Source organism: the organism of the source record quoted next, unplaced genomic scaffold (genome assembly GCF_019419815.1).
Source record: "Pyrus x bretschneideri cultivar Hongxiangsu unplaced genomic scaffold, Pyrus_bretschneideri_v1 Contig23, whole genome shotgun sequence".
Taxonomy (NCBI): domain Eukaryota; kingdom Viridiplantae; phylum Streptophyta; class Magnoliopsida; order Rosales; family Rosaceae; genus Pyrus; species Pyrus x bretschneideri.
The window spans coordinates 1,198,635-1,216,822 of NW_025999535.1; the positions used below are offsets into that span (position 1 = coordinate 1,198,635).

The window sequence follows — 18,188 nt, forward strand, 5'->3', positions numbered from 1 at the left end:
AATAACAGGGAAAGTAATTTCCATTCACCTTTTTCCTTCTCGAATTTATTTTTGTCAATTTGATTAAATAAATAAAAGAGAAAGTAAGGAGCTCAAATAATAAGATTGTGCATAAAAGGAAAAAGAAGTATGTGAAAGCCATTTTCTCAATGATATTCCTACTTAAGAACAATAATTAACAACAATAATTGAAGAGTAATTATGTTTTGAGAGGAAGGTAATGACATAAATCATGAGAACTTCAATACACATGATAGAAAATTGCAACTTTTTATTTTTTTAACTCTTTTAGATACCTAATCACAATCCATGACAAAATTAACTCGCACTAAATCACTCTATAAAACTAAAATAGTTTACAAACATAAAGTGGAAACCACTAGTTACAATAATTTAATCTCTCCACCACCATTTCTTCTCTTTTTTGTTTTCCTTCCCAGTTACCCCAAAATCTGCATTACACATACACAAAAGACCAAGCCAGCAAGCCAAGAAAGAACATTACATTTATAGGCAGAGATGAAGTGACAGAAACTGCATAGGAAACTGGGAGAGAGCCTGATGGAGCAAGAGCCTGGTCTGGTCCAGGAGCAACATTGACCTCCGGGTTCGGTGGGCTCGGACTCGCAGGGATGGTGGGAAGAGAAGACTTAGATGGAGAGAGAGGCACACCACCAGGAGATGGAAACAACGGAGAGATATCAGGAGAAAGGGTTGGAGAGGAAGATAGAGGAGCACCTGGAAGAAATGCTGGTGCAGCTGATATGCTTGAAAACTGTGTTTCTGGCTGGGATTGTAAGGCTAGTGAGGAGTGAGAAGCCATGGAAAGTATGAAGATTGCCAAGAATGATGTCCAAAAGGAAGCCATTAATGATGTTATGATTGATCAAGTTCACAAGAGTAGTATGGAGCTTCAATAAATGTATTTTTTTGGGGATGAGAGAGAGGGGATGGAAAGAAAGAGTAAAGGAGTTGGGGGAGAGTGTAAGGCTTAAAAGGGTGTTGTGAGAAAGTGGTGGTGGGGACAGAAATATTATTATGTGATAATGGAATATTGTCACGTAGTATAACCAATTTACGTCTTGAATAATAAAGAACAATTAACTTTAGGTGTTAGTTACACCATTCTCACAAAGAGTGAGGTTGTGTACATTATGAAATTAGATGATACAGAAATACAGTAAGATCCGTTCCTTTATGAGAGCACCTTACCCAAGTTTTTGTTAGGATGTCCTTCGTCGACAATAAGGTTGATTTTTAAGATGTAACATCGATTGGCATCCACTCGTATTATAACACATGCATAGACGGATTATGACTGTATTCAAATGTTAATTATATAATAATTACATAGTGGGGACAGAACACAAAGTGCCAAATATAATCGGAAGCTGGCTATGGTAATACAGCTCTGCATGTTTTGCTAAAGGACAAGGCTTGATTTGTGATTTTCTTTCTGTACAGCATGAGGATGAGGTGTCTATCTTTTTTGCCTTTAAAGACTTTACATTTTTCTGCTGCCTGAGTCCGTGAATCTGTTATTAGGGTTTTAAGCCTTGTCACGAGACTTTGCAGCAGTAACTGAACGACAGTTCATAGTTGCATGCTATGTGATGACTACAAATGAGTAAGTTTGTACTCTTTGTTTACTGGCAATTTTTTTTTTTTTTTGGGGAAACTTGTTTACTGGCTTTTAGAACATTGCAAATTGTAAACCTGACACGTATACATATCATCGGTATTTAGTTGTAAGTTACAGTCTAACACATGCACATAAATTATATATACCCCTCATACTTCCCAAAAAATAGTAAAGTTTCAGCACACGCATCAAACTTCGGTTTCTCGGGGTCAGCTAATGATCAAACAATGATGACTGAATGATTCTGATTCCATTCCAGTTGCTGTGGTGGTTCAAAATCTTTGGATTTGTTGTGTATAATATTCCGATCATGGATCTGCTTTTCTGACCGTTAAGCATGCTTTGATTCCGGTCGCCGGTAGATTTGAGAAAATAACTGGTTTATTGATGGCGAAGAAAGAGAGCATCTGTGCAGAAAGTAGAATGATGGGCTGTGGTATTTTGGAAGCACATTGGAAGTTACTGACAGACAGCTTAGTACAGCATGTGGTTTCTCTTTATTTGCGCCCTTTTTGAAAGTGCAGCTTCCATTTGCTGTTGGATTAATATCAATACGGTGCGGTAGCGGCGTGGGTGAATTTCAGACACGACATATTTACATGATTAGAAATTCGCACGAATAAAACATATGCAACAAATTGACAATTTTTCTGACGAGTAATATGAGTTATTTAATTATTATTTGCACATCATTTTGCGTTTACAGTCAAGATTTTAGCTCAATGTCCTTGACAACTTTTCAATGATCGTCTAGGTATTACGACGATTACAATTCATTTATGTTATAATATGTGATTTATTTATTAGGATGAACTGTCAATTTAATCCATAAATTATCATCTCAGTAAAAATTAGATCTTTAAACTATTTTTTTCTTTAGAAAATCAGTCATTGAATTATAAAAATCTGACAATTACATCCCTAAAATTATATTCGAAGCTACTATATTCAATTTTCCATCAATTTAAGTCACGTTACTTGCATGACATACACATTAGAGGGTAGATTGGTAGTTTTTCATAAAGAAATAGTGTATGGAGTTGACTTTGGAGGATAAATTGGTAAATTTTCATAAGAAATAATGTAAGTTAACTTCGGAGGGTAAATTAGACATTAGATTCGCAACCTATATGAAATGTTAAGGGCTTATAGGCGAGAAAATGACGGTATTACACTCTAAAGTGTGTCAAGTGACTTAAGTTGATGAAAAATTGAATAAAATAGCTTTGAATGTAATAGTAGGGATGAAATTAGCAATTTTTAATGAATTTAGGGAACTTATTTTACCGAAAAAAATAATTGAGGGACCTAATTTTCACAGAGGTGATAATTCAGGAACTAAATTGGCAGTTCACCATAATATTGTAAATTCATAACATATCATTCATGTCGTCTACTCATATCATATCATAAAAATTAGTGACACGTAATATGACCGTCGTACTCAAAAGTATCTAATCAAGCAAGGTCTACACGATCCTGTAAGCAACAACTATGTCGGATTTATATATAAAGAATTGTTCAAAATCCTTTCGTCAAGTGTTGAGATGGCCGAGTTGGTCTAAGGCGCCAGATTAAGGTTCTGGTCCGAAAGGGCGTGGGTTCAAATCCCACTCTCAACACTTTCCTTTTCTTCCCTTTTGTTTTCAACACCAATAAATGAAGGCCTAGTTGGCTTCATATTGTTGGAAGCCCTAAGATTTTGGGCTTAAAACAGATTCATTGTTTGGAAACACTAAAATTTCTGGTGGATGATCTATAGGATGGCAATTTGTAGGCCCAATTTGGCCTATTGCAAGAGTAGCCTTGTAAAAGTATTCAGAGATTTAACAAGATTTGCACATATCTTTAGCATTTACATGTATCAGAAGAACCAATGCCATGCATGCATGTAGCCCAACTATTATGATTGAACATTTTTGTTTATACTTTCCGTAAAGAAAATCTAACGCTACAACCAACTTCCTCTCCCCCCTCTCCATCACCATCCCCATCGCCGCCCTTCTACTCTCCGATCAAAAGGAGCAGGGGCGGACCACTGTTAGGGTGTCTGCAGTGGCGATGCTTCTCCCCCCCCTCCCCCACCCAAAGTAATTCATGAAAACTCAAATATTTACTGATGTGGCTGCCCTACAACATATGAGGGCTCGTTCGTAAGTATATTTAAAATCACTAAAAATGCTTTTAATGCGAGTACTTTCTAGAACCAATCTTCAGTAAAAATGCAAGTATACCCTAAAAAAGTATTTGAAGTGCCACAATCGAATTCCACCCCCCCCCCCCCCATCCATCGCCACCCCCTGCGATTTTTAGAACCAATCCTAATTATGTAGGTAATTACATATTTACTATCAATGGAAAAATAGTCATACAATTTGAGTTTAAATCCGCACACAATAAATATTGGGTAGTTAAGTTATAAACTTATACATCGTTGCCTGTAGCCGAATTATTGTCTTTTATATTCAAGTAATATTGATATAAATGATAAGCGAAGAACTCTAAGATAGCATTGTTAGACCTTGTTTGATAGAGAGGATTAGCTTGGGTAGGACTATTCACTATATTAATTTATTTTAAAGAAAGAAATGGATTTCTTATTTTGCCCAAGTTGGAGATTACTCATGAAAAAAGGAACAATTATATTCTTCATGAATAACCTTCAACTCGGACAAAATAAGGAATTTGCCCTTTATTTCTTCCTTTAAATTAATACCTTTAGGCCTGGTTTGGTAGTGAGGTGATTCTGAAAAAAGCTGGTATAAAAAAAAGCTGGGAGTTGTTTTTGTGTTTGGTAAACATTCAGCTTCAGCTTTTTTTCACAGTTTTGGGTGAAAAAAGCCAAAAACAAGAAGCTGCAAAACCCAGCTTTGAAAAACCGGCTTTTTTTCATATCTGTTTTACATAAAAGTTTACCAAACACAATAAGACTGTTTTTTTTTTTTTTTTTTTTTTTTCAAAAGCACTTTTACAAAAAAGTTTACTAAACACTCTGCTGCTTTATTTCACAGCACATCAGAAGCAGTTTTTTTTCAAAGCACAGCAATACCAAACCAACCCTTAATAGAGCGAATAATCATTAAGCTAATCCTTTCTATGAAACGAAGCCTTACTGTAGTAATTTTATCGAATAACACAACTTACTGTTATCATATCGACAACACTGATAATAGAATAACATATTGATACTTTATTTATGCAATATCAAGACTATCAACATCTTTGACAATATTCTAATATAACAAGACTATTTACTATAATGATAGGGGAAGTGATTTCCGCTCATCATTTTCTTGCTCGTGTTTATTTTTTTTCGTTTTAAATTTTAATTCAATAAATAAAATGAGAATAAGAAACTCAAATAATAAGATTGTGCATAAAAAGAAAAGAAGGGTAAGAAAACCATTTTCTCAGTGATATTGCTACCTAAGAACAATAATTGAAAAGTAATTATGTTTTGAGAGGAAGGTAAAAGGCAGAGATTACATGAATCATGCATGAGAACTTCAATACATGCAGAAAATTACAGCTTTTAGTTTTTTCTAAAAACTCTTTTGGATACAATAATCCTAATCATAATCCATGAAAAAATTAACAATTCCACAACCTGCATTGAACAATACTTGGCTACTCAAAGGATAAGTAGGAACTCCTACTTAAAATTGTTCCTTACCAATTTATAGAACTTCGTGTTTATAATCGGAATCGTTCATAATATAAATCACCCTATAAAGATCTGCTCTGCTAAAAATCAATTAAAACTAAGATTGTTTAATCATCGAACTGTATAAAAACAAATGAACGGAATTGGTAAAAGTATTACGAACCATTTATATATTTGCTAGAATAGATTGACTAAACAACCTTATTTTTAATTCATTTTTTGCAAAGATGATCTTTACAGTGTGATTGATTATATGAACGGTTTTGATTATATGCACAACGCTTTGTGATTCAAATACTAAGAATTTTTGAGTAAAAATTCATACTCATCTTTGAGTAACCAAGTAATGTTCACCCTGCATTTACCTAACATCATATTAAACCACTCTATAAAACTAACTACAATTAGTTTACAAACATAAAGTGGAAACCACTAGTTTCAATAATCGAAACTCTTCACCACTACTTCTTCTTTTCTTTTGTTTTTTCCCTTCCCAGCAACCGTTACCACAAAATCTGTATTACACTTACACAAAAGACCAAACCAGCAAGCCAAGAAAGAACATTGCATTTATAGGCAAAGATGAAGTGACAGAAACTGCATGGGAAACTGGGGGAGAGCCTGATGGAGCAAGAGCCGGGCCTGGTTCAGGAGCAAGAACGGGGCCTGGTTCAGGAGCAACATTGCCCTCCGGGTTCGGCGGGCTCGGACTCGCAGGTTTGTCAGAAGAGAAGACTCGGATGGAGAGAGAGGCACACCACCAGGAGATGGAAACAATGGAGAAATGTCAGGAGATAGGGTTGGGGAGGAAGATAGAGGAGCACCTGGAAGCAATGCTGGTGCAGCATGATTTGCTTGAAAACTGTGTTTCTGGTTGGGACTGTAAAGCTAATGAGGAGTGAGAAGCCATGAAAAGTATGAAGATTGCCAAGAAGGATCACCAAAAGGAAGCCATCAATGATGGTATGATTGATCAAGTTCGCCAGAATAGTCTTGAGCTTCAATGATGTATGTTTTTGGGAATGAGAGAGAGAGGATGGAAAGAAAGAGTAAAGGAGTTGGGGAGAGTGTAACGCTAACAAAAATGCTGTCGTGAGAAAATGATGGTGAAGACAGATAAAATTTATTTTTGATTTTAACCCTTTGAATATCATACCACATAAGAACCTTCTTTGGCTGGGCCTAAACAGCTTTGTTTAGATTTTTCACTGTGATCGGAACACAGGAGTAGTATATTACGTGTTATTATACAAATAGTGAGATATATGTATTAAAAAGTCAATAATTTAAAAAATAAAATTTCCCACCACTTATATAGAAACACGTGGTGTACCACTCGTGTTCCGGTCATAATGAAAAATTTCTCGTTGGACCTAAATCAAAAGACTCCATAAAAAACACTGGAAAGCTTAATAACATTAGACTCTTGTGAGGGCACTCGCAGAGCCAAGTACAAGGCTCTCCCAGACTATTGCATAAGGAGAGTTTTGATTTTTTAAGCTTAAAAATATTACTTTTTTGAGCTATTTTACAATTTTTAATTGGCTTATTCCACTTAGCAAATGAAAATTTTAAATCTTAAAGCTACTTTTAAGGAAAATAAGAGCTAATAAATATTAAATAAACTTATCACTTCAACTAATATTATTATCAAACAGTAGTAAATTAAAACTTCCATACTACAAATGATTTCTTATCTTATCTACTTGAAAGTTTTGAAGGCTAGAAGCCTAGAAAACATAGTATATGACACACCTCAACCCAGATACCCAAATGACACGTGGTTGGCACGTGCTAACCGACACTTGAGAGTGACGAAAGCCATAAATATATGAATATGCAAGAACATAAGGAAACATGTAATTGAAAAGTCACGCAAGAAACAACAACCATAAAGAATATTCAAACGCTAAAAAAATAATAATAATAAGAGTCAGTCGTAATATAAGGAGAATATCCAACTGTCAATAATCCGAAAGAAAGGATGCACAAATATGTTCATAGCATACTACTGAATGAGAGTAGTAGTGAAATGAAAGACATTAAGTTACAATTATTCACAAGGAAATCACACACAAGCAGGAGAACACAAGATCACTGGTAGGAATATGCCTCGAAGCTCGGGTCGTATTTCTCGTCACTAAAAGATTAAAAATTTGGTTTTATAGTAATAATTTTAACTTAACTCACCCACCAAATAATTTCTGACCATGTCATTATGTGAGGTTGTGACTCAATCACGGAGTAGAATTATCTCTCCTCCTATTGTCATCCCCTTCCATCCCCTCCTCTAGCACTCTTCTTTTTGTCTTATTCTCTATATAAAAAATTCAAAACAAGATGTAGACGTGGCGTAATCGTAACCGTTTAAATAGGAGGGGATGGAAGGAGAGAGAGATTAGAAGGGGAGATAATCATACTCCTTCTATCACAGCGGATGAGCTTGAACCCACCAATCACGCACTCAAGTTGTGTTGAGACTGAACTTTAACATCATACTTGTTTGATAGCAACTAAACAGGGGTTTAACTTTATTCAAGATGAAATAAAAAGAAGTACGATGAATGATCATGAAAGCCAACATTTTTACGTGCATGTTACTTCAATGAGGAAGTCTTAGTTATCTTTATGAGAAGAACTTGGACATCACAAAAGTGTTTTCTTGTTTTTTTTTTTTCATTAAATAAAATAAAATATTCAGAAAAAAAGAAGAAGAAGAATGTGGATGTTACACGCGTGAGATCATTAATTAAGGAAATTAATAATTAAAACAGTTAAACAGGAAACCTTGTTTCTGTTACTTACGGGATGTTGGACAATTAATTAGTTTAATCCAATGAAATTATTAATTTCATTGAACATTGGTTAGTAGAAATATATAAAATCAACCCACTACCACTAGCATTGGTGTTCATATAATACTCTCTTCTTCCCACTTAAGATCGAGAAAGTGCCAAATTAAACAACATACACACCATTGAAATGCAGGAACATAATCCGTAGCAATTATCGTCGGGGTCGATCCTTCCGGCCTAACCACGGCCGAATGTCTGAATGACCAGCTCCGACGATGATTACTACCTCAGTCCTAGAAAGAGATGATTGTCTTGCCTCTCTATGGAATAAATACTCCTACGACCGTCTCCACCTCCACCTTCAAAAGCAAATTTGTGAGCTTCCTCACATGTCGTTTTCCAACCTCTTGCCCCACATACGTGCCCTACTTAGAGGACTGTGTCCCACTTCAGTATTAGTCCAATGTACAAAGAGAAACGTGGAGTCTGCAAAATGTTATCTGTTGGAAATTATATATTATATATTATAGTATATAATTTTAATAATTGAATGAAAAATATTGTTAAATAATTTCTTAGAAAGGTTATGTTGTTTAGTTGTATTCCCTTGATAAGTGATGTATACTTATAGATGAAAAGTTACATCTCTTTGATAAGTAGAAATTGGATTCTATATAAACCCATGAATGTGACATCCCACATCGCCCAGGGGAGTGATCCTTAAATGTATATTCTCATCCTTACCTAGCACGAGGCCTTTTGGGAGCTCACTGGCTTCGGGTTCCATAGGAACTCCGAAGTTAAGCGAGAAGGGGGCTAGAGCAATCCCATGATGGGTGACCCACTGGGAAGTTGCTCGTGAGTTCCCAAAAACAAAACCGTGAGGGAATGGTAAGCCCAAAGCGGACAATATCGTGCTACGGTGGTGGAGTTGGGCCCGGGAAGTGGTCCGCCCCGGGCCGGGATGTGACAATTTGGTATCAGAGCCTCACCCTGGTCGTGGTGTGCCGACGAGGACGTCGGACCCCTAAGGGGGGTGGATTGTGACATCCCACATCGCCCATGGGAGTGATCCTTAAATGTATATTCTCATCCCTACCTAGCACGAGGCCTTTTGGGAGCTCACTGGCTTCGAGTTCCGTAGGAACTCCGAAGTTAAGCAAGAAGGGGGCTAGAGCAATCCCATGATGGGTGACCTACTGGGAAGTTGCTCGTGAGTTCCCAAAAACAAAACTGTGAGGGAATGGTAAGCCCAAAGCGGACAATATTGTGCTACGGTGGCGGAGCGGGCCCGGGAAGTGGTCCCCCTGGGCCGGGATGTGACAATGAAACCATTGGTATTAAAGATAGAAAATTAGAGTTAATTTTTACTCTTGAGAAATAGGGTTTCCCCACTTTGTTTCTCTCATGTTTTGTGAGTCAAATTCCGAGTCGTGTCTTGAGAGTACGAAATATATAAAGTTCGCCAGAGTCCGAAGATTGAAGTGCTTTGACTTCGGATTATAGATTGTTGAATCCTGGGAGATGGACGCCTACCGAACTACAAGCACAAGAGTAGGGGTGAAATTCTATCTTTAGGACATTACATTTATGCAAGCCTCAATCTCCAAGTTTGTCAGTTATTCTAACTTTTTCTCTAGTTGTTTATATTAATCTCATATATAATTGATGTTGTGAATTTCTTTATGATTATTATCATTAGAATTATATTGTTATTTTTCATATTTTCTAAAATTGCTCCAACATTATCAAGGCTCCAAGAAATGGATTGTGAAGGCAAAAAATGTTGGTTGTACCCGCGAGATGGAGGAGTATTTTGGAGGCTTTTTGGTGGTGGCCACCGGGGAAGCAACCGATCCGTATACTGACAGACAGCTTAGTAGAGCATGTGGTTTCTCTCTATTTGCTCGCTTTTTGAAAGTGCAGCTTTCTTTTGTTGTAGGATTAAAATCTCTACAGTCGGTAGCAGTGATAATTTCCAACACGACATAATTACACGATTTGAAATTTACATGAATAAAAGATATAAAATAAACTATGATGAGTAAGACGAGTTATTAAATTATTATTTTTGCATCAGTTTGCGTTTAACTCCAGGTCCATGAATTAGTTATGCTCTTTGCAACAGCCAAAATTTTAGCTCAAGGTCTTTGACATCTTTTTCAGTGATTGCCACGTTATTACGTACGATTACGACCCACTTATGTTTTAATACATGAATTTATTTATTAATCATATGATTATCGATTCATGACCTTATAATTATATTGACTACCCATATTGTATCTTGCACATTATGTGGTAATATGACCGTCCACTAAAAAATTTCTAATCAACCAAGGTCATCAAGATCTAGAAAGCAACAATTGTGTGGGGACTAGTATATAAATAATTTTTCAAAAATCTTACAAGATGGCCTAGTTGGTCTAAGGCGCCAGATTAAGGTTTCCGAAAGGGCGTGAGTTCAAAACAAACTCACTGTTTTGGAAGCCCTAAAATGTCTAGTGGATGATCCCTACAAAATGGTAATTTTCAGGCGGTGGAAGACGCTAAGCCTATGTTCATTGGCCTTTTTTCGATGTCAATGCTCTGACAGTGATTCTCTAATCTCTAAAGAGAAGGGTCGAAAGAAGAAAGTCTAGACTTTTCTCTGATTCGAGGCGTTTTGCAAGAGGCCTTGTAAAAATATTCAGAGATCTAACAAGTTTGCACTTATCTTTTGCATTTCTCCCCCCCCACCACCCCCCCCCCCCCCCCCGCGCCTCTAATTTTGGGTTGGAGACGAACAACCCTACCTCCAATCAAAAGGAACAGTGCGGACCACTGTTAGTGGCCACGACCAGCCCCGGTTGATTCAAGAAAACTCAAATATTCGTTAATGTGGCCGTCCTACAATATAAAATAATGAATAAAATAGATTCCTATCCTTCATTTTTTTCATGAATTGAAACCTTATTCTTTTTTAAAATGAAAAAAATTCTTAATCATTCTCAATGTCTTTATTTGAATATTAAATTATTGACAAATCATTATATGTCGATTTTTAAAATGAAAAAAACTTCTTAATCATTTTTAAATATATCTTTTTATTATTATTTTTCATATATTTCTAGACTTATTATATTAACACAACACAAATTGTTAAATAAACACCACATACTTAATATACCCCACATTTGCTTTTTCAATTAAAAATTATCTAAATATACTTCCCCATAATACCCTCACACCCCACATTCTTAATATACATCTTACATTTTCTACATGCACCCCATATTTTCTATATACCCCACATTTCTCAAATCTTAGAAAGCTTTTAATTTGGACAAAAAATGCCGACTAGAATTTTGACAAAAGATGCCGCCTGGGATTTAAAGCATATGTGGGTTGTTTTCAATTCCACCATTAAACCCATGTCTTTAGTGTTTAATATTTGGTGGTAATTTTAGGTGTTTATTCTTCATGTAATCCCTAAAAGATGAATACGAATATAGAAGTTTGAATAACGCATCAAAAGCAAGATTCAATAATTATCGATGTCGTCAAAATCATAAAACAATAAAAAATATGACGTCTTACCTCATGTGAAACTTCCAAAACATCGATTGCGTGTTTCATTCGTCAAAAATAATTTTTCTCAATCAACATGTTTGCAGTTTCATTGGTTAGGGTTTTGTTTAACAATGGAGGGTTGAAGGGGTTTTGATAGTTGAAGAAGATAAATAATACATTAAAAGTGATTTGGGGTGTACATAGATTTAAAAAAAAAAAAAAAAAAAAAAACCTGATAAGGTCAAAATTGCCATTGCATAGTAGGGTAAATAAGTCATTTAATACTAAATTTTAATGTGTGGTGCATTCAACATTTTGTGGGGTGTTAATATAAAAAGACTATTTCTATTTATAATTTCTATCTTTTTTTTTTATATTAGTTTTAATTTGTACTCATGATTTTGAATTTTAATATGTACCCATATTTTTTTGTGAATGTACCCATGCTAATTATATGTATTTATTTTATGTTTTAAAATATATCAATGCTTATTTCTTAAACTATATTAATAATTACTATGTGTGAAAAACAATATTACTTTATTATTGATTTATAAGTAATTGTTATATTGTAAAATATTATTTGAATTTATTTAAATTTCATAATTTGTGGAATTTTTTATGCATAAATGCATTAGTTAAATCTCTTAAATGATGCAAGGGACATCGATCAAACTATTTATACAAATAAAGCTTCAATCCAACAATTAAGTTGACTGGGGACCGGAATCAAAATAACCCTGACTTCCGAGATTTGAGAATACATCATCTATGTTTTGGTTAAGGACTTAATGCCCAAAAGGATTTTTTTTATCCTTTATTTTTTGCTGTTTTTAATGATGGGCCTTGTAAGGGGAGAGCAACTTACATGAAACAGGTTCATTGTCACGTGGCATCTCGATCCAATAACACATTGTCGTGTGGAAAAAAACTTGCACATTACAATGTATTATTGAATAAGAAACTTCACGTGACGGTGAACTCGTTTCATGTAAATCATCTCCTACAAAGGAGTTTGTGAATTTTCAAAAGGAAAAAGTAGAATTAAGTCGAAAATCTCCAATCATTTCCACATTTTATATACGGTGAACTAATTTTCTGCCTCTTTTCCTCCCAACATGCCTAAAAGCATTTCTTCATATGCACTTAAAGTCACCACGTTATATAAATGGCTGGAGGAGTAATGCTTAATTGAATTAGTGCCATGTTTATCATGCGTATTATCTAGTAATTATCTATTCCAAACTTCCACACCAAATAACATATTCATAATTAGTCAATTTACGTGGTAGCTAACTATACCTAAAAACAAAAATATGATCACCAACACATCCATAATCATTGTAACGATCTGTTTTAATTAGTTAAAATTATGAAAATACCCCTAATGATGGAAAGGTTGATTTTCATTGGCTTTTGTCCGTTGACATATAGGAATTTTTATTTTATTTTATTTCCATAGCACTCGTCGATATGAACATGTAGGCACGAATAGAATCGAATTCGGAGCTAAAACAATGTTTCTACAAATTTTTGAACGTCAAGGGCATTTTGGTAATTTCATAAGTGGAGATATTTCTCCACTTTGGGGCCTCTCTTTGGCTGACACGTGGCAAGATTGTTCCCCATTTCTGGGGTGCCCTTTTTCTCCGCCTCCCATGATCTCTCTTTCTCTCTAGAACTTTCCTTATTTCTCTCATTGTCTCTCCCCAAGATACTCTCTCCCTCTCTTCCTTATCCTTCCCTCTCTGAGAACTAACCATCGAGACCACCATCATCGGCGAGTTTCCTTCGGCGACACAACCACCCTGCGAGTCTTATGAACCCAGAACAAGGAGAAACCCCTCGTTTTCTCTCTTTCCCTCGTTGCACAGTACCTTCATTGTGCAAAAACATAATTCGGCAAGTTCTCATTGTCCCCGATGAGGTAAGTTAAAAAATCCCTCTAAATCTTCATAGATCATGTTTAGAACTACGATAAGGTTGTTTTTGAGACAATTTAGTGGTGTTTGGACGCAGAAACCACTTAGGGAAAACACTCCTTAGTTTTCTGGCAAGGAACCCAGTCTTTGTAGGCTTTTTTCGGGCCGATCCTGACCTCAACTCAACCTCATCTTGGTATACTCTTATTCCTTACCTTCATATCTTCACTTTGGCTTTTAAATTTTTGGATTTGGCTTAGAAATGAAACCATTATAGCCTTTTGAAGCTTTCCGGCCTCCTCCTACAAACTCTGGTGTTCTCCTTCGTAGAAACCGGTCGACCCACGGCCTAAAATCGGGTTGACCCGACCCGCAATAGAATAACCGGCCCAACCCATTAACCCTAACCCAAATCCAACCCAGTAACCTAGGCCTAACCCAAGCTTGTAGAAATCGGCCTAACAATAAGTAAGCGCCATTTCGTGCCAACTTTCTCATTTTTCAGTTGCACATTCTCCTCAACAAGCCCAGTATGAGCACCATGCAGCTTATCCAGTTCCTTTTTCAGGTTCTCGCTATCAGATAGTGCACCTTGCAGATCCCCTTCCTTGGACTCAAGCTTACTGGCAACCTCTTTGAGACAAGACACTTAAGCATGCATAAAGACAAGCTCTTCGTCCTCGGCAAAACAAGCAGACCGTAGCTCCGAATTGACACGCTCAAGGTCCTCGACCATTGGAGAAACACGACTGACTTCATTCTCTGAAGCTTCCAACATCGCCCAAGTCGCACTAAACCTAGCTTTCAAATAGGTGACATCCTCACTAGCGATCTTCAGCTGTAAAGAAGTACGGGCAGAGGCATCAAACCCCTTCAAAACGGTGAGTTCTGATTCGAGCTTCTCGATTTTCTCAGCAGTCGAGCGAAGTTGAGCCACCAATGCTACTTCAGCCTCCTTAGCACACTTGACAGCATCCTGATCAACGCGCATAAACTCAGCTGCTAAGATCAAAGTCTTATGCATTGTAGTAATCAGGGAGAACTTCATCGGGTAGGTAGTACGCTTCACAAATGAGTCTGAGTGGACGACAATTTTCCCAACACTATCAACAAACTTGGCGTATGCATCGACGTCCTCAAGCAGGTCAAACTTCAGCAGCACACAAACTTCGGGAAACTCTCCAGCCTCAGACTCGATGGATCTCTCATAACTGCCCGTACGAGCAGATTTCCCCTTTTTAACAAACGAGTTAGTCACGGCAGAATGAGAAGCAGGTCCAATGCCACCTTAGCAGCAAAATCCACTTTCTCACTTTTCATAACGGTAAGCCTCTCAGAAGTAGAGTCAGACTTAGCTCTCGACGGACGCTTCGATACAAACGCGAACACCGAAGGCACCACCGAACTCTTCCGTTGGGCAAGTCTTTCAGCAATGGATGCGGTCACCTTCGGAGCAGCAGGTTTCAAAGGCTCAAGCTCAACGGTGGGAAGTTAGATCAATGATAAGCTTCTCGACAGCAGACGAGCTCTCAAGAGCAGCAGAAGAAGTCATTGGCTTTTTCTCAACCGAAGCTCAAAAGCAAGTGAGGAAGACCTCTTTTTTCCACCACTATTGGCAGCAGGCTCTACAATAACGATCAGGTAAGCCAACGGCTCGCCCTTTATCTGCTTTATCTTTTCCTTCAGTGGTAGGCCACTCTTCTCCCGACGAATAGAGCTGAGCAGCCATCGTCACTCACGATACTTAGCAGGAATGCCCAAGGCAACGTGCACTTTCTTCATATCTGCCGAAGTCTTTGGGGTTGAGCCAAACTCCGAATCTACACAAAGTAAGAAAAACGATCAGTAAATTGAAGTCATGGAGCAGCTCAACAAAAATTCAAGTAGGACAAGAATGAAGCAGTTCACTTACCACTAATAAAGGTAGTTGGGACACGCAACTCAGGAGAAGAGTCAGACTCCCACTCTCCGCTCACCTCTAAGGTATTTATTGCCCACTCATGGTCACCTTTGCTAGAAGCATCGAACAACCTATGACGACTTCAGCTGCCCCACACCTTCCTTGTGGCCGATCTCAAAGAGGTATCAGAACTCATTTATGGTCAAGCTAAGATTAAAGAACCTACTCAAGTTTGAGAATCTCACAATCGCACGAACTGCATTTGGGGAGCACTGACTATGTGCGTATTTCATGGAACAAACCACAAAAGCCTAAAAGCCGGCCCAAGTCGGACTCTTCCGCTTTCTCACCTCTTACCTACACGGACCCATGCCCAGCAGACCACAAGTCCCGCCCTAGCTGACCCTCTTACCGCACCACGTGCAGCCCCGTGGCACCCCTGCTATGTCGCTTACACCTCCTTGGCCCCCACCTAGCCAATTTTTCAAGTCCCAAGACTCCCAAAAAATCAAGAAGAAGAAAATTCAAATTTTTCTTACCTTGGTACGGCACGGAAAAGAAGAACTACAAGGCAAGAGAAGAAAAACACTAGGTGAGGGGGAAGAAAAATTTCCTTTAGCTTCTCTTCCTTGTTGGAATAATGATTATTCTCCAAATTTATTTAATCCCCTGCTTAAGGCAGAATTAAATAGGTACTGAGGGCAATTATTTTCCTTTTCCTAGAAGAAGTCTATGTCCAAATCAAGAAAAAAGATCAAGTTCAAATTGGGAAGCAATTCTACAAGCCCAAGTAGCTTGGGATTTCTACACCTACTGCCCTTTTCATGTGTGTAGCCCAGTAGGTGTGGGGGCATTTATGGAGCCTAAAATAATCCCAAAAATTCTAGAGGCAACACGTGGACTTTTATTCAAGAATGACAAGATTGCCATCAATAAATGGGCAAGCTTCTCAGATGCTCCCACGCCAGCTCACATCCCTGGAGGACTCAGCAGCTGAACACAACTACCCACAGCTCACCTGCCCTTGGCAAGGAATTAAAGATAAGGATACATTCCTAATTGAAGATTGACTCCAATCAAGTAAGTAATCCTAATTTAAATCAATTACGGATAATTACCCCATTATCTCAAGATATTATTTCCTATTAAATATCTTTAGAATATTTAGAGAATATCTCTCCCTTAAACACTATATGGCCGGCCCTAGCCCTATAAATACCCCATATTCTACCAAATTTTGAGAGCTTTTGCAACCCTAAAAAAGCCCTAAACACTTTACTCTCTCAAAGAAACTAACTTAGGCATCGAAAATCCGTTGACCTAACCCCCCCCCCCCCAAAAACAACCGCGTGGGCGCGTGAGGCTTAGGTCTTTGATCAAAGATATTGATTGTTTTGCAGGTACATTTTCGTTAAGACTGAAGACGGCGAAAATTTGCATCGACAGTTATGTAGTTGTCTTAGAATTCAAAGACTAAGTACTTGTCCTTGCATGCTGGTTAAGAGCACAGAATAAACGTGAGCATCGGAGTGGGGAGATAGAGTGAAGAGGAAGTATTTAGAGGGACATTACGACTTACAGTCTACAAGGTAGGCTAACTGAAGCAACTTATGGATACAAACTATCAAAATTGTCAGACTAGCTAAGAAATTACAAAAACGTACCCCTTGTAACGACGGCGCTACTGCGACAGAAGCCAATCGATAAATAATTGTTGGCCGGCGAATCATAACCATATCAAGCTGGAATGAATGTATTTACACAACAGTCTTGCAGACGCAGCATGCCTGTGTAAACAAAAAGGAGGACAATAGCTTTCCTAGCGTTTTCTTCTTTCTTTAGTACCTTCCAACACACTCAAACTTTAAAAATGGTGCATTATTTCCCTGAACTTTCCTATCCTTTTCTTCTTTCTTTAGTACCTTCCAACATACTCAAAACTTTAAAAAAAGTGCATTATTTGCCCTTTGTAAAAAACGAGCGCAAATTTGCATGGCATGTACCGAATAATGGAGAACTGAATATCAAGAATTTCATGGCAAAAATTTTCATTTTATACTATACATCGATGCGTATATATTCTCGAAATCCCCGGTTAAAAAATTGACCATTAAGTTTACACCCAATTTTTTAAGCAAGTTTTAGGTTAAGCCCAACTAAATTTTACTCTTGATTTAAACCCTTCACTATTATACCACCTAGGAAACCTTTTTTTTTATTTTTTTTTATTTTTAACAAATGATATTATTTATACTAGGTTGAAAAAGAATGGACTAAATCTCACAATGGGCTAACAAAAATGTAGTTCGATTCACCAAAGCCTCTCAATTATAAATGAAGAAGAATACGACTAAACCGTAGTACTAAGTGGCCACCTAATAACCTTCTTTGACTGGCCTAAATAGCTCCGTTGACTGAGTCTAAATCAAAAGACCCCTAAAAAACACTAGAAAACTTAATAATATTAGTGTGACATCCCACATCGCCCATGGGAGTGATCCTTATATGTATATTCTCATCCTTACTTAGCACGAGGCCTTTTGGGAGCTCACTGGCTTCGGGTTCCGTAGGAACTCCGAAGTTAAGCGAGAAGGGGGCTAGAGCAATCCCATGATGGGTGACCCACTGGGAAGTTGCTCGTGAGTTCCCAAAAACAAAACCGTGAGGGAATGGTAAGCCCAAAGCGGACAATATCGTGCTACGGTGGTGGAGC

The 18,188-nt window shown here is 37.4% G+C and overlaps 1 protein-coding gene, 1 non-coding gene and 1 pseudogene across 2 annotated transcripts; 1 reads left to right on the forward strand and 2 right to left on the reverse strand.

The window, feature by feature from the left end:
• Positions 1-251: 251 nt before the first annotated feature.
• Positions 252-943, reverse strand: LOC125478050 (classical arabinogalactan protein 26-like). The gene has a single exon (XM_048585766.1). The coding sequence runs from the start codon at positions 866-868 to the stop codon at positions 458-460; it is 411 nt and encodes a 136-aa protein (XP_048441723.1). The 5' UTR covers positions 869-943; the 3' UTR covers positions 252-457.
• Positions 944-3,183: 2,240 nt separating this feature from the next.
• TRNAL-AAG lies at positions 3,184-3,264 on the forward strand. Its single transcript has one exon. It is a non-coding gene; the product is annotated as a tRNA-Leu (tRNA).
• A 2,521-nt stretch (positions 3,265-5,785) lies between these two features.
• LOC125477989 lies at positions 5,786-6,261 on the reverse strand (annotated as a pseudogene).
• Positions 6,262-18,188: the final 11,927 nt, after the last annotated feature.

Excerpts from the sequence above, each read along its gene's own strand:
- LOC125478050 (XM_048585766.1), bottom strand. The coding sequence starts at position 868 with ATGGCTTCCTTTTGGACATCATTCTTGGCAATCTTCATACTTTCCATG.